At 48.1% G+C, this 25843-nt stretch overlaps 1 protein-coding gene across 2 annotated transcripts in view; it reads right to left on the bottom strand.

Annotated features, from left to right (window-relative positions):
- The window catches only part of MCF2L2 (MCF.2 cell line derived transforming sequence-like 2), a 382435-nt gene that overhangs the window by 111103 nt on the left and 245489 nt on the right, over positions 1-25843 (bottom strand). For both annotated transcript variants that reach the window (XM_088456383.1, XM_088456384.1), the window contains exon 19: positions 4279-4371. In XM_088456383.1, the coding sequence (XP_088312509.1) occupies positions 4279-4371 (93 nt within the window). The remainder of the gene's footprint in view (positions 1-4278; positions 4372-25843) is intronic.

Here is a 25843-nt window from a genome sequence, read left to right as displayed (position 1 = left end):
TTGTTCACTGACTACCCCATGTGTGTCACTACGGTAGGGTCTCGCTGCCGCAAGCCCTGGAGTGCTTTTGGCTCTATTAGAGCCAAAAGCACTCCCACTGACATCACTAGTGATGTCAGTGGGGCCGGCCCCAGACGGTAGGCGTTCCCATGGGAACGCCTCCGTCTGGGCAGCCACGCCCCCGGCACGCCCACCAAAGGGGGGCGTACTGTCAATCACCATCAACAGCACGCCCCCTTTGGTGCGAGACCCATAACGACAGCTTGGCCGTCGTTATTCGGGTCTCGCGCATGTGCACGACGGAGCCACCTCCGTCGTGCGCATGCGCACTTGGGCACCATTGACCCACTTGCGAGCGCTCAGCGCTCGCGAGCGGGCCTGAATCAGGCCCTATAACCGTTGATGCAACAATGTTTGTAAACCATGTCCATGTCCTGCAATGTTTTGTACTGTAAGTAACTTGTTTCTTGTCATAGAAAGGATACTAATAAATAATAATAATATTACGTGAATATTGAACTATGGTCAAAATTCACATGACCTTAAAAATTGTATTGGTTACAAACATTTTATAGTTCCATATACACATTGTTTCCTTCTGAGATTGCGATTGCTGGTTTATTAAGTTATGAGTACAGAAGTGAAGAACACACTCAAAAAAGTATTTATTCCATTAGTTTATTGTAGATAAAATGTTAGAAAATCATTTACTTTCATTATAAAAAAGACAAAGTATATAAGTGAAAACTGTATTTTATCTTTTGAGCACAGAGCCAAATAATTAACAAATTAAACATTGTTTATGAAGTGTAAATATCCCATTAGTGTAGTTTTGAATTTGCAGACTATGGGCTTAATTCTCGGTTATCGTGAATCTGCATGTGCGCAGGACCCATTCTGCGAGTGTGCAGAATGGATCCTGCGAAGTCGCACGCAGACCCTTGAATGCCTCTGCCTGATTGACAGACAGAGGCATTTAAGGGGCAGTGCGGGGTCGGCCGTTTTCCGGGAGTGGCCAGTCCAGGGTCTGCGTTGATCAACGCTGTGTCCTGGCTCACAAATCGGCCAACAAGTAGATTACAGACATACCTGCACCTAACTAGATGCAAAATCTGTATGTTATGATAACAACTGCTGGCTCCCTGCAGTAAGTGTAAGTGACTCTGGATGCAGAGCTGCTTGCAACTCAATAAGTTTTTGCTTTATGCTGTTTCTTTCCAACTCCTCCTTTCTCTGGGCCTGATTCAGATTTGGAAATAAAGTAACTGTACACCTGGACAAACCATGTTGCACTGTAAGGGGTGCAAATACATATTTTTTTGTATGTGGGGTAAATACTGGCTGCTTTTGCATGTAGCCCACAAATGATGGACAACTTTATGTTTACACACTCCTTCCAAATCTAAATCTCTGTGCACATTTTATATCTGTCCCTCCTGCAGTGTAGCATGGTTTTACCTGAATTGGTATGAATCCACCGCCGGACCTAAGCCCGGCGGATGAAATACCGATGCCGGAAGGCTGGCAGCTGAAGATCCCTGACGGGGAAGGTAAGTAGGCTATTAATAACCCTCCCCCCCCCAACCCTCCCTTAGGTGTGCCTAACCCTAACCTTCCCCTCTAGTGCCTAACCCTAACCTCCCCCTAGGGATGCCTATACCTCACCCCTGTTCCCCGCACCCTAATCCTAACCCTCCCGGGGGGGGGCGCCTAAACCTAACCTCCCCCCGGTGGTGCCTGACCCTAACCCCCCCTTCCCCTAGCCTAAACCTAACCCTTCCGGGGGGTGCCTAACCCTAAGTCCTCCTGGGAGTCCGTAATGCTAACCCCCCCCCCCCCGCGCGGCTGAGCTCCCAGCGCCCGGCTTACTTACGATCGATTTGCCGTGCGTCAGGATTCCGGTGTGGGGCTGATGATAGGCATCGGTATTTCGATGCCTATCATTAGTCCCATGTCGGGATTTCACAGTCGGGAAGCCAGCCGGATTGTTGCATTCTGCGCATGCCTCGCAGTGTGCTTGCACAAACACTCCACTGAGATTGGGACTGCGATCACAGTGACTACGCAGACCCATCACCCAGGAAGTATCATTTGGGGTTGGTGACGGGGGGGGGGTCAGAGAAACTCAGGCGTGCCAGTGTGTTTGAACGCCATTGCAGTAGCAAGCATAAATTAGCCATTGCGATGCCATATGCAGCTTGTGTACTCACTGCGTGCGACGAAGTTAGCAATTCCTGAGTATGGTCATACCTTGTGCAAGTGTGCGTGAGGCTGTGATGGTGCACGATGTTACCGATGGTTTCGCAGTCTTGCTAAGTATTACAGATGTGTGTAAGGTAAGGTGGGCGTCCTTATGTTGTGCTGCAACGGTATAGATATCGCAGAGGATTGGCATATCTTTGCAGTGAGACTGCATGCTATTGCAATCACAGTTATGACCCATACTGAATCAGGCCCTCTATTGCCAAATCTGAATCAGGCCTTCTGTTTACTAATCTCTCCTTTATTTCTTACTCTCAGTGGCTGTATGTAATCTCACTGGCAAGTCCTGGAGCTGTCTTTTTCCCTCTCACCTGGACGTGCAGATCACCCAGCACCTCCCTGCCCAGCTCTGCCTCACCTGTAACCGTCACTAACTGTGCTCCCTGTAACTGTCACTTCAGGCTGTGCATGTGCTCATCTCCCTAGATGAGGCTGGTGTAGGGCAATAGTTCATTATGGCTGCAGCAGCCTGGGCAGCGCCAACAAGCCAATTAATTGGTACCTCGCAGTTGACACGTGGCTGTAAGCCTTGGTGACTCAGTCTTAGTGAACTCCACCAGTTTTGGTCATTCTGCTGAAATTAAGGTATGTAACTTCCCTTCACAAATTACTCATTTCTCCACAGGGCAACTCAAATTCCTATTCACATCTAGGGCCTGATTCTGAATTGTCAGACTGGATTAGGCTGACAGAAAGGCAACAGTAACCCAAATAACCATGCCTTACAATAGTGGTATGCTCTGTGCGCACAGCCTGTCAAACATTGAAGATGGGCACCGCTGTCAGCTAAGGATGTTAAATTGAGGCTGGCCTCACAAATCTGGATTTCTGCTGTAACAAGCAGATGGTAGGGTCACACGTTGGGGAAAACAGCATGACTCTATGGATCTATCCTGCCTTGTGTTAATGGTTCAGGCTGGTGGTGGTGTTTTGTTGTGGGGGAATGTTTTCTAGGCACACATTAGCCCCTTTAATACCCTTTGATCATTGTTTAAATGGTTAGTAATATTGTTGCTAACAATAAGCCTGATGCAGAGTTGGTTAGAAATTGGGCATATTTGCTCACGATCTGAATGCACACAAAATGCTTATATCTAAACCTGAATAGCCCACAGTCCTGCCAAGGGGTTGGGTATGGGATCCCGGCTGTCAGAATACAGAATCCTGACAGTCACAATCCCAGCACTGAGAGGTTATTTCCCTACACCTAACACTTATCTCTACCCTAACCCTCCCTCCCCAGTGCCTGAACCTAACCTCCCCCTAGTGCCTAAACCTTACCTCCCCGCACCCTTAGTGCCTAACCCTAACCCTCCCCCTAGTGCCTAACTCTAACCCTCCCCTAACCCCCGATACTTACCTTCTGGATGCCAGTGGTCGGTATTCAGGAGCCAGGATCCCGACGCTGTCAGGATTCCGGTGCCGGTAATTAGACCGTCGGCATCCCCCCGCCAAGAACTTTGTCTACGTGAGAACGCATTGTTACATCCCAGTTACACCTCTACAGTCATAAGTGTAGATGCGATTGAAATGTGTATGACTCTGCAGACACACCAGCAGTAAACAATAAAATAGGGCACATGTACTGATCTGAATACATAATGTGTATCATCAACCAATCCTCTAAAGCTTTTTGTATGCTATGAGAAGCGTGGGCACTTCACATTAAGGTAAGCCTACCTCATGCTTTCAGGGCACAGTTGTTCTAAGCTAATTTCCCCCCTGGATTCTGCCATCCTTTGCATTTTTTGTCCCTGTTAGACTCTCCTCCTTGTTTGTCCTCCATTCTCTACTCCATTATCCCCCTTTCATAAAACCCCTGGTTCACTGCCTTTTAGGGCTTTGCTTTTATATGATATGATTTTTGCTAATTCATGTGCCTATGTCTGTGGCAATTGTGAATATTAAACCTTCATTTTTCCATGGATCCATCAATTAACCATTTAAAAAACAACTGCAAATCATAATTTGAAACAAATGTTCTGCTGTTAAACTAAATACATTAATGCGTCTTACCTGAAAGAAAATGCTCTCAGCACACTGCCTCCAAAGTGCCTCAGATCTTGGCTTATTTTGGCAATACTTCTCATAGATTTGAAGGTCTTCCTTCTATATTAAAGACAAATAATGCATTGTTATTATTGAATGTGCTATTAAGGCTTTATTAGCAGTGTGTAATAAATAATAAAGACTTCCCACACACTCTATATCAGGGGTCTTCAACCTTTAAGAGAAGTGCGGGCCACATTAAAAAATTCAACAAAGCCCGTGGGCCACAAAGCTATACGCCACACAGTAGCAAAATCTTGATTCACCCAATTCACATTACACCACATAGTAGTGTCCCTTATTCATGTATGACCATAGTTGCCTACTTTCAGCTACCTCCTTCCGGGGAGCGTGACGTGCCGCTGCCCTGATACTTGGGGGCGGAGCTTGGGGCATGACCGCGTCATCGTGGCCCCGTCCCTCTTCACAATGCCGAAATTAACTAGTGTAATGAGCCTGGCTGCTCCTCTGAACTGTGGGAGCCGGAAGCCGGAGCTCAGGAGTGAGCTCCAGCCTCCGGCTGCTGCTGGCTCGGGGAGAGAGTTGGGCGACCGCTGGTAAACAAATCGTAGGGGGGTCCCGGCAAGTGGCGCCTGCTGGCAGGCCCTGTGCTGCAGCTCCACGGTGCCCCGGTCGGTGGGCCATGGGGAACAGCCCACGGGCCATGGGTTGAAGACACCTGCTCTAATCACCAGAAGACTAAAGGAAATATAGGGCCTAATTCAGAGTCTTCTGTACGACCGTGGCAGCCTGCTTACTAGTTTCTGCTGATGCAAGAATCCACCTTTGTATAGTAAAAATCTGTACAGCTGCACGTGGAAGCCTCTCCTACCCACTGTTTCTATGTCTGCAGCCGCAGTTGTCATCATTAGTATCCTAGTCCCATGCTGGGTGGAAAAGATCTGGCTGAAACACAAGTCCCATCGCTGTCCGCACACTATGAATGTGCAATGAAGTCTGCTTACTCGCCCACATCACTGCTGTGACCATCCCACAAGACAGCGGAGCTCTGTGTGATTGCATGGTAGCCATCCAGCTACCTTCCAGAAATGCCGATTTCACGGACTGTACTGATTTTGAACCTTTGCACAATACCAACATTAGTTCATATAGATAAATGTTTAAGCAAATGGCGCTAAATGTTTTTTTTTGTTTGATAGCTGTTACCCAAAATGTGAATGTGCCTTTTTGGGATCCTAAAAGAGATGGTTGCCACTACATTCCATTGCTTATGTTACAATCAGTGGACCCTAAAAACAGATTCTGTGATCCACATCCACACATTGATACCCTTTTGTTCCGTAAATGAAATCCAAAGCCATCATAAGCTCATATTTCCCAGCATGGCCCATCTTAACAGGTACAAAATAGTTTGTTGTAATATTTAAGGTGTTATGAGAACCTTTACAGTTACCAGTGGCAGATTTTACCTAGGGGCTTTTACCACCCCCCCCCCCAGTAAAATTCACCACCCTCAGTGACAGCCTAGCAGTGACTTCCTATTGGATGCGATGTCTGCTAATTACCCAGGCAGGCAGTCCCAGGGGGAGGTATTTTCTCCCCTTAGTACTGCCAGTCCGGACTGTGTTTAGCAGAGAGCGCTGCCAATAGGAAACCACTCCTCTGCTATAACGGGTGCCAAATCCGACTTATAGGGGCTGCAGCCGATGTAGTCCCTAGAAGCCTGCTTGTTGATTTGTGTGCATACGCTGGACTGTGATCCCGCACTTGTGCCCATTTCAGAAAGGAAATTCAGGTAGGAGCCACCTCTGATTGCTACCATTGAAATCCTGTTCATTCATGTGCATCTTGTTTTGAAACTACTGTAGCAGAGACTTGATAGAGCCAGATTATTACCATGTTTATAGCAGCACAGAGTATTTTATGAGCTGAGTGTGATACTGTGGAAGCTAGATACCTGTCTATTTCTGTAATTATATAAGGACAGTCTATTGCTATGGGAGAAAGGAAATTAGACAAGCAGAAGGTCATAGACAAGAATTAGATAGTGAAAGGGTCAACCAGTTCCTATTTAGGCCCATAATCAATTTGAAGAGAAAAGTCTGTTTCGGCGAAAAAGTATCGCGGGTGACGTCATTTCGTCAGGCGGAAACTTTTCGCCGTATTCAATTTAAAATACTTTTCGCCTAGGCGGAAAGTTAATGCAATGGACCCGGCAAAGAAGTTTTGCCTATGATTTGTAGGCGGAAAAAAGTGCAGAATTGGGGTTTTGGGGTGCAATGTTGCGGGAACCCCCCTGCAGGCTTAAGACAGTCCCCCAAAGGTAAACTGTGTCAAAAAATGATTAAAAAATACTTTAAAACACCCCAAAAAAGTACTTTCGTTTTTGGGTGCGAAAAAGTTCAAAGTTGGGGGACAAACTTAAAAACTAGCGAAATAGACACAGGGGGGTCCCCCAAGTATGCCCCAGGTGTTTTTTACTTTGCTGTGCTTGCGGCAGGTGGATTTTTCACAATTTTTTTAACTTTACTTTAGCAACTTTAAAATATGCTACCCCCCATTTTCAGGTATCCAAAATTTGCTGGGACTACTTATTTTCACACAAAAAAAAATCTAAATGCTATTCTTCACCCCTTAGGCAAATACGCAAAACAGCACCTATTGAGACCATTTAAATACACCAAATACCTTCAGCAGGCCAATTCGGGGGTATCCATAGTCATCCCCCATATCAGTGCATCTTTTGGGGGTGTCAGGCTGATTACCCCATTTTGGAGAGGACTTTCCACCTGTTTAAGGTGCCGTTTTCTCGTACTTCCAAATTGAATACGGGGAATCACAGGGACGCGCGCAAAAAGTTTCTGCACCCAAAACACGTGATATAGGCGAAAAGTCTGGCAGCCGAAAAAGTATCGCGGTTGCGAAACTTATTGAATACGGCCTTAGTTCTAAATTGCATTAACTGGTGCTGAAATAATTTATTATTGTTCAAGGTAAATTCAGCCAATAGTAAACAAGGTAAAATGGTCCACATAAGAAGACCTTGTTTAATTCTGGTGATTTCTGTCCAGTATAAATAGAGGCTCATAAGTATGAGTATGGTTCCTCTCCATGGCTGTTTGGGAAAACGTTCCAGTGTTACTAGTACAGTACATGCACGTTCACTGTCAGATAACTGAATATTGACACTAGGCAGAACGGCAATACCATTACATAATGTATGAACTCAATGAAAGAAATACAGTCAGGTGCATAAATATTGGGACATTGACAGTATTTTCATATTTTGGCCTCTATTCACCACCACAATGGCTTTGAAATGAAACAATCAAGATGTGCTTTAACTGCACACTTTCAGATTTAATTTGAGGGTAATTACAGCCAAATCAGGTGAACGGTGTAGGAATTACAATGGTTTCTATATGTGCCTCCCACTTTTTAAGGGGCCAAAAGTAATGGGATATCAACTCAAAAGCTATTTCATGGACAGGTGTGGGCTATTCCCTAGTTATTTCATTATCAATTAAGCAGGTAAAAGGTCTGGAGTTGATTCTAGGTGTGACATTTGCATTTGGAATCAGTTGCTGTCGACTCTCAATATGAGATCCGAAGAGCTGTCACTATCAGTGAAGCAAGCCATCATTAGGCTGAAAAATCAAAACAAATCCATCAGAGAGATAGCAAAAACATTAGGTGTGGCCAAATCAACTGTTTGGAACATTCTTAAAAAGAAAGAACGCATCGGAGAGCTCAGCAACACCAAAAGACCCGGAAGACCAGGGAAAACAACTGTGGTGGATGACAGAAGAATTATTTCCCTGGTGAAGAAAAACCCCTTCACAACAGTTGGCCAAATCAAGAACACTCTCCAGGAGGTAGGTGCATATGTGTCAAAGTCAACAATCAAGAGAAGACTTCACAAAGTGAATATAGAGGGTTCACCACAAGATGTAAACCATTGGTGAGCCACAAAAACAGGAAGACCAGATTAGAGTTTGACAAACAACATCTAAAAAAGCCATTACAGTTCTGGAACAACATCCTATGGACAGATGAGACAAAGATCAACTTGTACCAGAGTGATGGGAAGAGAAGAATATGGAGAAGGAAAGGAACTGCTCATGATCCAAAACATACCACCTCATCAGTGAAGCATGATGGTGGTAGTGTCATGGCGTGGGCATGTATGGCTGCCAATGGAACTGGTTCCCTTGTATTTATTGATGATGTGATTACTGACAAAAGCAGCAGAATGAATTCTGAAGTGTTTCGGGCAATATTATATCCTCATATTCAGTCAAATGCTTCAGAACTCTGCATACTGCAAAAGCAACCAAAGAGTTTTTTAAGGCTAAAAAGTGGAATGTTATGCAATGGCCAAGTCAATCCCCTGACCTGAATCCGATTGAGCATGCATTTCACTTGATGAAGACAAAACTGAAGGGAAAATGCCCCAAGAACTAGTAGGAACTGAAGACATTTGCAGTAGAGGCCTGGCAGAGCATCACCAGGGATGAAACCCAGCGTCTGGTGATGTCTATGCGTTGCAGACTTCAGGCTGTAATTGCCTGCAAAGGATTTGCAACAAAGTATTAAAAAGTGAAAGTTAGATTTAGGATTGTTTAGTTTGTGCCATTACTTTTTGCCCTTTAAAAAGTGGGAGGCACATATAGAAACCGTTGTTATTCCTACACCGTTCACCTGATTTGGATGTAATTACCCTCAAATTAAATCTGAAAGTCTGCAGTTAAAGCACATCTTATTTGTTTCATTTCAAAGCCATTGTGGTGGTGAATAATAGAGGCCAAAATATTAAAATTCTGTCAATGTCCCAATATTTATGCACCTGACTGTATCAGTTATTTTTGATCACTAATAGTTTATATTTGGTATATTAAGGAAAATAAATATTAATTGTTCAGGATCTGAAATATATCAATTATATCATTAAAATAATGACAGCAATACAACATCACTCTTTATACACAAGGATGGTTCAATAAATAAGGTAACAAGACCTCTCACTGTGTAAATGTATTCAAGCGGTAATAATTAAAAAGACAAAACCTGGTTGGATTTACTATCTAAATAAAAATTATTGCTGCTTTAAATCTGCAGGCAAGATCGCACTGCTTCACACATCTCGTACCCGATTACATAAACCCTTAAATCTTAAAGTATTTCACAACAGCATTAATAATGATTTTAGCTGAGTGCAGAAGATCTAATGACGTTTGTTTACACAATGTGGTCACACCCTTTACATTCCTTATATACTTGCTGTAGAGCACAATACATTATATGCTGGGTTTATCCATTTGCATAATAATTATCAAAGGAAAGAAGTATCTCTTCACTACAGTGTCAGGGCTCCAGCATATGCGCTGCGACCATTGCCTGGGGAAGGGGGGGGGGGGGTGTTTTTCTGGAAATTACACAAAGTGTAACCCATAGGTTTCAGCTGGATAATGCCATCTTAGACAGCGTAAGCTGCAGGGGCTACACTCCTTTTGCGCTCAGATCTGTTGCACTCAGCATGGGCCTAGTATTAGTCCGATACTAATGATGAGGGCTGCGGCTGCGGATATATGAACAGTGGGTGGGAGAGACTTCCACAGGCAGTTGCTCTGATTTTTAGTATATAAAGAAAGTTTCTTGTATTAGCATAAACTAACAAGTAGGCAGCCACAACCTTACTGAGAAGTGGCCGCAGTTGCGCCCGACCAAGAATCAGAGCCTATGTGCAATGCCAAGTCGCCTGTCCAGTAATAGAGAAGAATTCCAGCCTTTGCTATGTGTAGTGTGAGAGAAGCCTACAAATAGCATCTGGGAGTAAGAGGTCTATTCATTATGTTGATTATTGGGGTCCGAACGGAGCAGTGTAACTAGTGGGCCTGCATGACCTAAAGGTCACACCGGCGCACAAAGGCCCAGGTGTCTGGTGGAAGGAGCCGGATCCCTCTTCGCAACCCGGGATTCCTTCCTATAGGGAAGGAGCAGGGTTAGCTGCGAGTGCAGTAGCAAACGACATCTGAAGATGGAGAATGCTCCCGCGGTCTAGCTCTGAAAAATATTGTATTTATGGAGCTTGTTGAATTCTATCCCCATACTAGTGGACAGCAGGCCATTCCGGGAGATAAAGGTAAGCAGGAGATATCTGTGATACTAGTGTATGGGGACAGCGGGCCATTCCAGGAGAGAAAGGTAAGCAGGAGATATCTGTAATACTAGTGTATGGGGACAGCGTGCCATTCCAGGAGAGAAAGGTAAGCAGGAGATATCTGTGATACTAATGTATGGGGACAGCAGGCCATTCCAGGAGAGAAAGGTAAGCAGGAGATATCTGTGATACTAATATACGGGGACAGCAGGCCATTCTGGGAGAGAAAGGTAAGCAGGATATATCTTTGATACTAATGTATGGGGACAGCAGGCCATTCCGGGAGAGAAAGGTAAGCAGGAGATATCTGTGATACTAGTGTATGAGGACAGCGGGCCATTCCGGGAGAGAAAGGTAAGCAGGAGATATCTGTGATACTAGCGTATGGGGACAGCAGCCATTCCGGGAGAGAAAGGTAAGCAGGAGATATATGTGATACTAATGTATGGGGACAGCAGGCCATTCCGGGAGAGAAAGGTAAGCAGGAGATATCTGTGATACTAGTGTATGAGGACAGCGGGCCATTCCGGGAGAGAAAGGTAAGCAGGAGATATCTGTGATACTAGTGTATGGGGACAGCAGGCCATTCCGGGAGAGAAAGGTAAGCAGGAGATATCTGTGATACTAGTGTATGTGCACAGCAGGCCATTCCGGGAGAGAAAGGTAAGCAGGAGACATCTGTGATACTAGCGTATGGGGACAGCGGGCCATTCCGGGAGAGAAAGGTAAGCAGGAGATATCTGTGATACTAGTGTATGAGGACAGCGGGCCATTCCAGGAGAGAAAGCTAAGCAGGAGATATCTGTGATACAAGCGTATGGGGACAGCAGGCCATTCCGGGAGAGAAAGGTAAGCAGGAGATATCTGTGATACTAGTGTATGAGGACAGCGGGCCATTCCGGGAGAGAAAGGTAAGCAGGAGATATATGTGATACTAATGTATGGGGACAGCAGGCCATTCCGGGAGAGAAAGGTAAGCAGGAGATATCTGTGATACTAGTGTATGAGGACAGCGGGCCATTCCGGGAGAGAAAGGTAAGCAGGAGATATCTGTTATACTAGCGTATGGGGACAGCGGCCATTCCGGGAGAGAAAGGTAAGCAGGAGATATATGTGATACTAATGTATGGGGACAGCAGGCCATTCCGGGAGAGAAAGGTAAGCAGGAGATATCTGTGATACTAGTGTATGGGGACAGCAGGCCATTCCGGGAGAGAAAGGTAAGCAGGAGACATCTGTGATACTAGCGTATGGGGACAGCGGGCCATTCCAGGAGAGAAAGGTAAGCAGGAGATATCTGTGATACTAGTGTATGAGGACAGCGGCCATTCCAGGAGAGAAAGGTAAGCAGGAGATATCTATGAGATATCTATCTCCTGCATTACCGTTTTGATGAATGGTCCAAAAACTTAATTTCTAGAAAAGCAGGTGAAAATTTAAAATTTCACCTGCTGTTGTAGAAATTAAATGATGATAAATAGACCCCTAGGTCTTATGAGTTTAGTAGAAGGTGTAATCTTTATTTTGGACGTTCTCAAGACACCATGGGGCTGATTCTGAGTTGGAAGCAAAACATAAAAAAAGTAGCAAATGTGCACAATTGCATATTATCATGTACCTGTGAGTCTGATCTTCCCCTGAGTTGTGACTGTCAGGTCCAGGTCTGATGATTTATACTGCGGTAGTCTATGTGGCCCATTACAATAAGGTAGAGGACTGCAGAGTGCTACATTGTTGTGGTTTGGGGTCCAGGGTGCCATTCTCTGCTGATGGACCTTGGCACGTGGACAAGCACATCTGTCAGAAACCTCTGTCTAATATGGGGAAATTGAAACTGTGAGCCCTCTCTGGTGGAGTGGGTTTTGTTTAAATAAGAAAATCATGTAGTTTTGAATTATCACCCTGATAACAAGTGACTGTGCTATAGTATCCTTGTGTTATCCATCCCAAATGGGGTCAAACTGTTGTACCTACTGTATGTGTTTCACCTTGGTAAATAGAAACTAAGGCAGTAGTGCTATTAGCATTTTTGCCTCACAGAGATGGGGCCATTACTTCAATTCAATTGAGAGTGTCCTTGGCTGTGTGTTTATGATCATTGGCACTGATTCAGAGCCGGACGCTCTTTGTGAGCGCTTGCTCTGAATCTGGACGGGCTGTTTTGTTTTTTTGGCTGGCCTCCAGGCCGCTCGCTAAGCTGTGGGTGTCCACCCACAGCTTTTGCGAGCGGCCAGGTGATGGATCGGGCTTGTGACGAGACCTTCGTGGTAGGGTCTCATTCCCGCGAGCCCCAGTGAGCTTCCTGCTCTAATAGAGCAGGAAGCTCACTACTGACATCACGAGTGATGTCAGTAGGGTCGCCCTCAAATGGCAGACGTTCCTTCGGGAACGCCTCCGTTTGGCCAGCCACCCCCCCTCCCCGCCTACAAAACGGGACGAGCTGTCGATCAACATCAACAGCCAGCCCGTTTTGTTGCGAGCCCCGGAGCGAGTGATTTCTCGCTCGCTCTGGGGCTCGCGCATGCGCGTGTGCACTGCCCGGCCATCGACCCGCAAGCGGGTCTGAATCAGGCCCATTGTCTTGCTGAAATGTCCACCCTCGTTCTATCTGTGTGTAGTTTGTATTTTCTCCTCATGTTTGTATGTTTTTCCTTTGGGCGCTCTAGTTTACCCCACAGATCAAGTGGTAAGTTCATATTACTGTATTTTTGTTATAAAGAATTTGATGTGAATCAGCGCCGTAACTAGTGGTGTGCGAGCTGTGTTGCCACACTTCACCTGCATGTGGGCATGTGTGTTGGCAGACACCCTGCAGCCTGCGGAACTGCCAGGAGCGTCTTTAGGATGCTCCGGGCAGTGCTCTACTTACTGGAGCCAGCGGTTGAGCTGACGGCCCCGTCCCCTACGCATGACATCATGCCATCATGTGTTTAAGAGGGGGGCGAGCATAGGGCGGCATAAAACCCTGTTACAGCACTGCTGTGAATTATTAAATATTCTCTGTAAAGTGCTCAGTAATATGTTGATAATAAACAAAGGTTGTATTACAACTGTTTGCGATGCTAATAACCATTGTATGCCATACACACAAGCCAGTTTATGTAAGGAGCTGTGGCTAAATTACATTACATTCAGTATAAAAAGCAGACCCCTTATCTGGAGGCTGTAATTATTTATCCACAATGCAGACACTCATTCCCACTTTGAGATAATAGTTTGTATGAGTTGCTGTTATTATTGGCTGTTAAGGTAGGTACACACCTGAAAGATATACCTGCAGATCGAGTGATCTGCATATATGATGGTCGTTCATACACACTGAATGACCATCATCTGTGCTGCAGCGGGTCCCGGCGGCCGGTGGGCGTGGCCTAATCGTGGAATGTGTGGCCACGCTCCCTTTAAAGAAAACACATTTGCAGCGCTGGGGAGGGGAGCACTGTGTGCCACTCAGCCCGGCGCACAGCCAATGGGGGGCACGGTCAGCATGATCGCACCCCCCCCTTTGGCATAGGAGACTGCTCGGGCTGCTGCTTTAGCAGCCTCGGACAGTCTCTCAGTGCAGCCCAGCACACAGCAGCGTGTGCTGGGCTGCTGTGGATGGGGAGCTGTGCTGGAGTCGGGTAAGTAGTACCCGCTCGCGGCTCCCCCTCCCCTCTTGGCGCTCCTTTGTATGGGCGATCGGCTAATCGTCCGTACACACTTGGCGATGTACAGATATGTCTGCAGATTTATCTGTTCATTGGCTGTGCAGCACAGCCAATGCGATATGTCTGAACGACGTTGTTCACAGACATATCGTCTGTACACACTGGCCGACGGGGGCACGATATATTGGACAATCAATTGATCGGCCAGTGTGTACCCAGCATTAGAGCCCTGTTATCATTCCTGCATTATTGTACAGTTAGATAATGGATTTTAGCACAAGAGAAGAAATAAAGTTCTGTCATTCATTTGACTGAAACAAGCTTCTCTTCCTGAAGATGCCCCTCTCTCCTTCATGCTTCTTCTGTAGGCCACTTGAATACGATCCTGTTGCAGTCACAACTATTAGTTTACTCCTAGCAATTCTGTAGCCAAGCTAAGGATACCAAGGCTACTGTACATAAAATAGTGGCAATACTAAATAACTATTGTTTGCAGCATTGTGAAAACAAAAATCAGGTTATACAGGTAGAGTAGCAGCAATAAGGAAAACCTGCTGTTTCTATAATAGTTAGTAATTATGCACCACTAAATGTTATGTTTCAACACAAATTTAAACTGCATGTAAGTTATATGTTAGTATACATTTAATGATGTACAAACAAAATGATCTAATTTCCTTTCCCAGCATGATCTCACCCATACGTAATCTCCAAAATGTACTTGTTAGCAGTACTTGAGGAACGGTTTGTTAGTTATCCTGTGTGTAATTCTGCAAATACAATTATAGCAAAATGCACTGTTATCTGCCACATAAACCTTTCCCCCTTACTAACTATACATTGTGCACATATACATAGATAGGCTTGCCATATCATCCCTTTATAGTGGCGGACAGGAGCATAAAGGGCTCACAGGGGAACTCAATAATAGAGGCCCACAAAGCAACTATACTGGGAAAAAGAATTGGTATATTTTATGACCTATATGTGTATGTATATATATATATATATATATATACAGTATATTTACACATATATACACAGTATATATATATATCTACACAGTGCCCTGCAAAAGTATTCACCCCCCCTTTGCATTTTTCATGTTTTGTTGCCTCACAACCTGGAATTAAAATGGATTGTGTGTAGGTGCCGGAATCCCGACCCGCGGCCAGAACAGCGGCATCCCTACATCAGTGGAAATGCCAACACCGGAATCCCGACAACTGACATCCCGATCATAAGTATAGCGGGCCGGGTTAGCGTTCAGTCATGGGATGGGGGTGGTGGTTGGTTTAGGCACCACGGGGGGGGGGGGGGAGTTAGGGTTAGGCTGTGGGAAGGGGGAGGTTAGGGTTAGGCTGCAAACAGAGGGGTTAGGGTTAGGTACCACTAGGGGGGGGGTGTTAGGCACTAAGGGGAGGATGGTTAGGTTTAGGTACTAAGGGGGGAAGGGTTAGGTTTAGGCACTAACCAGGAGGGTTAGGGTGCGGGGTAGGGATGGTTAGGATGCAGGAAGGGAGGGTTAGGGGGTAAAGGGGGGAGGAATAGGATACTTACCTAGCCCGTCTGCATTCTGAGCATCGGATTGCCGACTGCCGGTCTCCCATACCCAACCCGCTCCTCTGACCCCTCTGCAGAGACTACTGCAATTTATTACACAGTAGTGCACTGCTGACTGCACTGTGGCCCTGTCCTCTATGTGTAGCGCTGGCCGGGTCAGTCACAGCCTTGATGACTTCTTATATCTAGAGATAGGTAACTCTATTAGATTAAGCAACCAGGAATCATGGTCAGATGGTGCCCAGCCTCCAACAACCACCTTGGTGATCTGAATAACTATATTCCACAACTCCAGGAGCTTAGGACAAGTTCCACTAAGTATGGAAGGGGGACTTGCTGTATCTACACAGCGCCAACAGGAGTTGAGAAGACCCGGGATCATTTTACACAGAACACTTGGACACCTATACCAACTGGGGAGAAATTGAAAGTGCATCTCAATCACGGACACACTTTGAGAGGAGAGGGCCTGATTCAGAGTAGTACGCTGTTAGCATCGCTGCTGGTGTAAATAGATGCCTCCTGCATGCATGATCTGCAGCTGCCATCGGATTACTAGCAAGACCATTGGCCATCTGCTTATCCCTCATGTTACTCAGATGGCCGTCTCATATCCGTAGCCAGGGCCTGGAATTCTGCGTCAGAAGATGCCCCCGTTTTTGGGAATGCAGGCTGGCCCTGTCCCCTCCTATCCCTCAAACATCCATAGCCTGTCAATCAGGCTGCAGTTTTGGGGAACTGTCTGAGATCCCGCAGTACATATTCTACTTATGTGCCAATCTTCTAACATCGGAGTAGTAGGCAAACCATCGGGTTTGTGCACTACTCTGAATCAGGCCCATAGTAACATAACATTAGTAGTAGTGATAAATAAGGAAACAAAACCAAATTCACAAATTGTATGCATACACTATTCAATGATTTACATTAAAAATAAGAGTTATGGTATAACATACCTTTGTTAACTCTTTTTCTTCAAGGTCCATAGGGTCCACAGGAAATACCTTGGGGGGGGTGTGGTTGGAGTGATCCAGGCACCAAACAGTTACAAGCTTTAACTCCCAGGATGTACTGGGTTCTACTCCATATATACCTCGCCCCTGGCTACAGGCACTTAGGGTCTCATTCAGACCCGGTCGCAAGCGATGAGCGCTTGCAACCGGGTCGATGTAAAGGCCCTGCGCATGCGCAGCGGCCGCACTGCGCATGCGCAAGGCCCGGAGCGAGAAAGAAACTCTCTCGCTCCGGAGCTCACTACAAAAGGGGCAGCTGTCGATGGTGATCGACAGCTCGCCCCTTTTTGTAGGTGGGGCGGGGGGTGGCTACACAAACGGAGGCGTTTCCAAGCGAACGTCTGCCGTTTTGTGGGCAGCCGCACTGACATCAGTAGTGATGTCAGTGGGGAGCTTCCTGCTCGATCAGAGCAGGAAGCTCCCTGGGGCTTGCGGTTGCCGAGACCCAACCTTAGGGTCTCGTCGCAAGCCCCGATGGTCGCGATGGTCTTGACCATTGCGACCATCACCCTGGTCAGTCGTTAAGCTGTGGGTGGCAACCCACAGCTTAGCTAGCGACCAGGAGGCCGCACTTAAACAAACAAGCGGCCGCCCTCATTCAGAGAGAGCGATCGCTTCTTGCGACCGCCTCTGAATGAGGGCCTTAGTTTGTTACCAAGCCCAAGGCAGGAGAAGGAAAAAGGAGAAGGAAGGACAATTGTACATCAGAAACACTCTAAGAAGAGGGAATCATTGAAATACAAAAGAAAATAGATTACCCAATAACACCAAGTGCGTTAGGCTGGGTGCCTTGTGACCTTGAAGAAAAAGAGTTAACAAAGGTTTGTTATACCATAACTCTTATTTTCTTCTTCGGGTTCCATAGGATTACCTTGGGGATGTACAAAAGCAGTTCCCTTAAGGGTGGGACATTCCTGTTTAGCAGAAAGGAGAATCCGGCGCCCAAAGAAAGCATCCTGAGAGGCAAAAGTTTCAAAGGAGTAAAATTTGAGAAAAGTGTGTACGGAAGACCACGTGGCTGCCTTCCACAATTGTTCAGCAGAGGGCACCACGACGAAATGCCCACGATGGTCCCACAGGTCGAGTAGAATGGTAGAATGTGCTGTCACTGTATTTGGAACAGAGAGATCAGCTTGTGTGTAAGCCTGAGAAATCGTCATACGAAGCCATCTAGCCAGAGTCTGTTAGCTGGCCAACCTCACTTATGACAGCCATACAACACAAAAGGAGAATCCGATTTCCTACAGGAGTTGGTACAATCCACGTAGTTACATAGGGCCCGCACCACATCCAGAGATGCTTCACCTACAAAAAGATCTGAAGACTGGAAAGCTGGAACCACTATTTCTTCATGTACATGAAACAGGAATACTACCTTAGGAAGGTAACCCGCTCTGGTACAAAGAACAGCTCTATCCTGGTGAAAAATCAAAAGGGAGAGCGACAAGAAAGGGCTGCCATATCAGAGACCCTGCGGGCAGAAGAGATAGCAAGAAGAAAAACTGTCTTCGCTGTCAACCACTTGAGGTCTACTGATTTCAGGGGTTCAAACAGGGGAGCCTGTAGAGCCCTGAGAACCAAAGACAAATCCTACGGAGCTACCGGAGGGACAAAGGGAGGCTGAACCATCAGAACACCCTGAAAAAATGTCAGGCAGAGGGGCAATCCTTCGCTGAAACCAAAGTGAGAGTGCAGACACTTGAACTCTCAGGGTGGCCAGGCGGAGACCCAGGTCTAACCCAGCCTGGAGAAAAGCAAGCACTCGTGAGACCCTAAAAACTTCAGGATCTGAAAATATGAGTGCCAAATAATGAAATAGATGAGGACAGAGGAAGACTTTCGTGCCCTAAGCATCGTCTGAATTACAGAGGCAGTAAAACCCTTGGCTCTTAGGATGGAAGATTCAAGAGCCACGCCGTCAAAGACAGACGGGGAAGGTCCGGATGCAGGCAGGGACCCTGTGTTAACAGGTCCGGCCATAGAGGAAGAGGCCATGGAGTATCTATGGAGAGACTGAAGGTCGGTGAACCAATGGCAACTGTGCCAAGCAGGGGCTATCAGTATTACTGTGCCGCCCTCTTGCTTGAATTTCCTTATGACCCTTGGGAGGAGGGAGATCGAAAGAAAGAGATACGCTAGCTTGAAGTGCCACTTCACTGTTAGAGCGTCCACAAAATCGGCTGAGGGATCCCTGGTTCTGAACCCGTACCTGAGGACCTTGTGGTTGTGGTCCGAGGCCATGAGGTCTACCTCTGGTAGTCACCAATTGTCCACTAAGATCTGAAAGACATCTGGATGAAGAGCCTATTCCCCAGCGTGTATATCCTGATGACTTAGGAAGTCCGCTTCCCAGTTGAGGACTCCTGGTATAAATACTGCTGAGAATGCTGGAAGATGACATTCTGCACACCAGAATGTCTTCCGCCATGGCTGCCAGACTTCGAGTGCCTCCCTGATGGTTGAGGTAGGCTAGTGCGGTCGCGTTGTCGGACTGTATCTGGACAGGCCTGCCCTTCAGTAAAAAAATGCCTGTAGCCAGGGGCAGGGTATATATGGAGGAGGACCCTGTGCATCCTGGGAGCTAAAGCTTGTAACTGTTTGGTGCCTGGATCACTCCAACCACATACCCCCAAGGTAATTCCTGTGGACCCTATGGAACCTGAAGAAAATGTTAAATGATGCAGGAGCGTCACTATGGGTGGAGTACACTTAGGGCCTGATTCAGACCCGCTCGCTAAGATGCACACTCTCGCTGCTGCCGATGGTATGCAGTGTGTATGCATGGTGCGCATGCGTATGCATCTCGGTGCGCATGTGCATACCTTAGCGAAAGTTCATAATGCATTCGCTCGCTGCACATAGACAGCCCAGCACAGTGAATGACAGGGAAAGCCATTTGTAGGTGGTAACAGGGGCTAGCCATTAAAAACGGGGGAGTGGAGGTGCAAACGCAGGCGTGCCTGAGCATCTCAACAGCGTTTTAGAGGTGTGCATGATTAAAAGACAGCATCATAGTACCTGGCTTGTTTTTACACTAAAGTGCTCTCAGTGCTTGCGGCAGGGTATGGTCAACCTCAAGCGCTGCGATATCATCCGATGTTTCCTGATGTACCGATGGTTTCATACACTTTCTGGACATGACGTGCACAAGTGGGCATCTTAAAACAGGCTGGTGGGTGTCTGCATACACTATGTGATCGTTCTCTAAGAAAGGGCGGAGTGGCATTGTATCCATTAGGCCATGCCCCCATTATTTACTATTTTTGGGGGGTGGCGACATAACACGCCCCGTTCTTGCTTGTCCAATGCTCTGGGAGATGCTGGGCTGCCCCCAGCCTTTCCTAGCACCGTGGATGATGTGACAGCATCTAAGTGGGTGACACCAAAAACTAGCAGAACAGCTCTGCTATTTTGGTGTCACCACCTCGGATGGTGTAACCCGGTATGGGCTGCACTCCCACACTGTCCTAGTTACGCCAGGGGACATTTATAATACCAAGCTTGCAAACCCTCTCCAAATATCCGCCAGAGTCCCAAGTTTAGGCGTGCTCCCCCGAAAGAGTCACACTGTCTCCCGCATGCCCGGGTGAAGTGAGTGGCTCAGGAGTTTGACGATACAATTCATGTTGAATCATGTCATCATGGCCTTGTGGCTCTTAACAGTATGGTCACCTTGGACCTGATTGCTCACTTCCCCTTACTCACATCCGTATACTTTGGCAACATAGCAAAACAATCGGTAACATCGAGTAACATCGGACCCATGCGCACAGTTAAGGCAGGTTAGACCTCACTCAGGAATTGCTTACTTCAGCGCACGATATGAGCTCTCAGGCTGCTTCTGATATCGCAGTGGCTAATTTATGCACGGCCATGCCATGCAGTCCCAACGCACTGGCAAGCCTGTGTTCGGCCAACCACCACCCCCGTCACCACCCACAAATGGCACTTCCTGTCAATCACTCTGAGATGGGTCTGCATAGCCTCTGCAATCTCAGTCCCGATCGCAGGGGCCAGTTTGTGCACGCAAACTGCGATGCATCCACAGTACGCTACAATCAGATGATTGCGTGCATATAATCAACTGTGATCCTTACTGAATCAGGCCCTTGATTAATAGCTAAGAGCAGCCATTTCTTACTTTTGCAAAGCAGAAGATTTCATAAACTTTTCTTTACATGGCTTCCTGTGACTCCCCTTGTCCTCCCCTAGTTGTATGAGCAGTTACAAAGAACAAAGTTTTAGACTGAGGGAACTGAGTGGGTTGTGTTGGTAGTTACTGTATGAATATCATTTCCTTACAAATGTTTCCTCTATGTTTCTGGCAATGACAACAGCTTTTAATGGGAAAAGGTAGTTAAAATTGTGCCTATTCTATTTTTATTTTGAAATAAACCTTTTCAAGGGCAGAGTTATTATGTTGTGTAGTTATAATGGCTTAACACTTTAAAGTCTCACTTTGAGTGTATTATTGTTGGCATACATGCCCATGCATTGTGAAGCTGTAGTTGTTATACTGGGTTGGGAGCGAAGGTGGAGAATCCCGACGGCTGTGGTAAGCTAACCCTCTCCCTCCCCTAACACCCCCTTAGTGGTGCCTAACCCTAACATCCCTGGTGGTTGCCTAACCCTAACCTCGCCCGGTGATGCCTAACTCTAACCCCCCTTCCTGCACCCTAACCCTCCCTTAGGGGAGCCTAACCCTAACCTCCCCCTGGTGATGCTTAACCCTAACCCCCCTCCCTGCAGCCTAACACTAACCCTCCCTGGGGGGTACCTAAGCCCCCCTTCCCCGTGCTAACCGTGCATACTTAACCAAATCCATCGGTTGGGATTCCGGCGGTCGAGATGCCAACGCTGATATCCTGATCCGCTTCGGGATAGCGGCGTCGGCATTTTGGTGTCGGTATATCGACGGCTGGCATACCCACTACATACTGATACCCACTACATCCCGTTATACTGTATATACGTATGTAGCTTTTCCCCCCTCAATTTCCAAGTCTTGATGCTGTGCATTGTGCTGTAAACATCTATTTCACGCACAGGTTACTGAAATAGGAAGACACTTAGGAACAGGAGCGGGGCCTTTTTTTCTGAGTGAACTGGATCATGATGGAAGATATTATAGCTGTATATTGCTAATTCAATAAATTAATGAATGAAATCCAGGCTGCCAAAGTTTGCTTTGAAGCAGGCCAACCCTTTTTACGGAAGCCATAGAGGACAAACAAAGCGTCCGACTTCCTAAACGAAGAAGTGCGGTCAACATAAGTCCTTAAGGCCCGCACAACATCCAAAGAGGCCTCACCCACGGAAAGACCCGGTGAGTTAAAGACCGGAACAACGATTTCCTCGTTAACATGAAACTGGGAAACAACTTTGGGAAGAAACTCGGGCCGAGTGCGGAGTACTGCCCTGTTCCCATGAAAAACCAAGAAAGGGGGTCTACAAGAAAGAGCCCCTAACTCAGAAACACGTCTGGCCGAAGCAATAGCCAGAAGGAAAACAGTCTTAGCTGTTAGCCATTTAAGATCCACTGAGCCCAGTGGTTCAAACGGCGGTCCTTGGAGAGCCCTCAGGACCACAGCCAAATCCCAAGGCGCCACAGGTGGAACAAAGGGCGGCTGAATGCGGACAACACCTTGCATAAAGGTGCGCACATCCGGGATTGTAGCAATCCTACGGTGAAAGGGCCGAAACCTGTACCTTCAAAGAAGCAAGGCGAAGCCCATGATCCAGTCCCGATGGCAGGAAGGCGAGAATCCGAGACAGACGAGACTCCCGCGGTGCATAACCTCTCGGTCGACACCACTGGAAGAACGTATGCCACACGCGATGGTATATCCTCGCGGAAGACGGTTTCCGAGCTCGCAACATGGTACGCACCACAGAGCTGGAAAACCCCCGGGACCTCAGCATGGCCGTCTCAACAGCCACGCCGTCAAAGACAGCCGAGTCAGGTCCGGGTGACGACAAGGACCCTGAGACAGAAGGTCCGGTCGTAGCGGCAACCGCAGAGGACTGTCCACGGACAGACCCCGAAGGTCTGAGAACCAGTGCCGTCTGGGCCACGCGGGAGCTATCAACAGGAGCGTCCCTCCTTCCTGTTTGAATTTCCGGATTACCCGTGGAAGAAGGGAGACCGGAGGGAACAGGTATGCGAACCGGAACGTCCACCGGACGGACAGAGCATCCACCAGAGACGCCCCTTCGTCTCTTGTGCGAGACCAGTACACCGGCAACTTGTTGTTGTGCCGGGACGCCATGAGGTCGATCTCTGGAAGACCCCATCTGTCCACCAGTAGTAGAAAAACGTCCGGGTGCAGGGACCATTCCCCTGGATGAACGTCCTGGCGACTTAGAAAGTCCGCCTCGCAATTGAGCACTCCCGGGATGAAGACCGCTGATATGGCCGGAAGATTGCGCTCCGCCCAAACCAGGATCCGAGACACCTCTACGAGAGCCGCCCGGCTTCGGGTTCCTCCTTGCCTGTTTATGTAGGCCACGGTGGTAGCGTTGTCCGACTGGACCTGTACCGGGTGACCCTGGAGAAACCGATGTGCCTGCTGGAGAGCATTGAAGACCGTACGGAGTTCCAAGATATTGATTGGAAGCTCCGCTTCTGTCGGCGTCCACCTGCCCTGGAACAGATGTGGACCCGAAACTGCTCCCCAGCCCCGAAGACTGGCGTCCGTTGTCAACAGGACCCAATTTGGAACCCAGAACGGACGTCCCTCGCTGAGGTGGGTCGTCTGTAACCACCAAGCAAGGGACAGGCGAACCTCCGGGGTGAACACAATCGTCTGCGACTTCAGAGACTGAGGCAGCCCGTTCCACTTTGACAGGATCAGGTGCTGCAGAGGTCTCGAGTGAAACTGGGCATATTCCACCATGTCGAACATAGACACCATGGAGCCCAGTAACCTCATCGCCGAGTGTAGAGACACCCGGCGGCTGTGCAGACAACTGCGCACCCTTGACTGCAAAGCAGAGATCTTTTCCTCCGTCACGAAGATCTTTTGCTGTCCCGAGTCCAATAAGGCTCCAAGATGCAGAATCCTCCGAGACGGGATTAGAGTGGACTTCTGCCAGTTGATTAGCCAGCCGTGCCGTTGCAGCAGGGCAATGGTCAGGTCCAAGTGGCGTAACAGGAGCTCTGGAGATCCCGCCACCAATAGCAGGTCGTCCAAGTACGGCAACATGCGGACTCCCTGCAGCCGCAGAGAAGCCGCCATGACCGCCATCACCTTGGTGAAAACACGCGGTGCTGTCGCCAGGCCAAAAGGTAACGCCCGAAACTGGAAGTGGTCGCTGCGGATTGCAAACCTGAGGAACTGTTGATGGCGCAAAAGAATAGGGACATGCAGGTAAGCGTCCTGTATGTCCAATGACACCATGTAGTCCCCAGGTTCCAGCGCCAGAATGATGGACCGTAGGGTCTCCATCCGAAACTTCGGTACCCGCAAAGACTTGTTGAGTGCTTTGAGGTTGAGAATCAGACGATACGACCCATTGGGTTTCTGTACCAAAAAAAGATTTGAATAGAAACCCTGGCCCCTCTGGGAGAATGGAACAAGCACTATAACTCCAGCCTGGAGCATAGTGTGCAATACCTTCCGCAGCTCCGTAGCCTTGTTCCGGTCTGATGGTAGACCCGTGGTGAAGAATCGAGCCGGGGGTCTGTGCCCGAAGGAGAGGGCGTACCCGTGGGAGACCACCTCCAGAACCCAAGTGTCTGTCGTAGTGACCGACCAACACTGGGCGAACTGCAGCAGGCGGCCTCCCACCCTGGGATCCCCCAAAGGGAGGCCCGGACCGTCAGGCCGCAGGCTTGTCATCTGGCTTGGGGGCCGGACGTCTGGTACTCCATGCCTGCTTCCGGGGCTTGACCGATTTCTTAGGGCCAGCCTGACGAGGAAACAACTGTGGTTTGGGCCTGCCCTGGGCCCTAGATGACCGAAAGGACGATGGTCCAGAACCAGAAGGAGCAGCGGCCGACGGGAGACAAGCCGATTTGGCTGCCGCCAGCGTGGCCACAATCTTATCCAGATCCGGACCGAAGAGAACTTCTCCGGTAAACGGCAACGCTTCCAGACCCTTCTAGTAATCTGCGTCCGCCTTCCAGGATCGCAGCCACAAGGTGCGACGAGCAGCTACCGCTGCTGAAGAAATTCTAGACACCAGAGTACTAATGTCTAGAGCCGCCTCGTTGATGTAGGTGGCCGAATCACGGAGATTGCCAATCAACTCTGCCTGTTCGGCCGGACAGTCGGAATCAAAAGAAGCCTCTAATAAATCCGCCCAGCGCTCCATCGCTCTGGCAACCCAGCAAATGGCCATAGCCGGCCGTGCTGCCCCCCCCCCGCAAGGGAATAAGCGGACTTCAGGCAGATTTCCACCTTGCGGTCCGTAGCATCCTTAAGGGAGGACATGGATGGCATCGGCAATGTGGCACTACGGACAAGACGGGTCACGTGAGAATCCACCTGTGGAGGGGATTCCCACTTAGCAAAATAATTATCCGCGAACGGATAAGCCACCGCCAGGCGTCTCTGCGGCTGGTATCTTTTGCCAGGCTGTTTCCACGCCTCCTCTAAATGGTCCACCAACTGACCCGAAAGAGGAAAGACTGTGGCATCGCCCTTCACGTCTTTGAAAAAGGCATACTTAGACTTAGCCGCTGGGGGAACTTCGTCCTCAATCACCAAGGCTGTGCGGACCGCCCGAATAAGTCCAGGAATATATACTTTGGACTTAGCATCAGCGTCCTTAGTATGGAGAGGTTCCTGATCGTAAGGATCCAGAATCTCCCCATCATCAGACGTCCCTTCGTCATCCTCATAAGGAGCGGACAGAGACGCCACCGGCCGTTTATGAGGCCGCATCACAGACTCCCCTTGCAACACATCCGACAAGTGCTGTACAGAACTCGTCAGGGAGTTAACCCACGCCGGCTCCTGAGAAACTGGGAGCGGGGAAATAGGGAGACTGTGGGGTACCACCAATTGTCGTGGGAAACCCTGCATGGGTGACGACACCACAGACTGCTGGGACAAACCCATTGGAGTAAACGCAGGCTGCGGAGCTAACTGGCCCACTAAAGCTGTTAACGCCTGAGCGAAACAAGCCCAGGGCGGCTCCTGTACCGGTGCTGTAACCGTAAGGGGCCGCGCCATGGACAA

The sequence above is a fragment of the Taudactylus pleione genome, unplaced genomic scaffold (genome assembly GCF_031769625.1).
Source record: "Taudactylus pleione unplaced genomic scaffold, aTauple2 ptg000702l, whole genome shotgun sequence".
NCBI lineage: Eukaryota > Metazoa > Chordata > Amphibia > Anura > Myobatrachidae > Taudactylus > Taudactylus pleione.
Note: the sequence above shows the minus strand (reverse complement) of the source record. Positions and strands in the feature narration are given on the sequence as shown.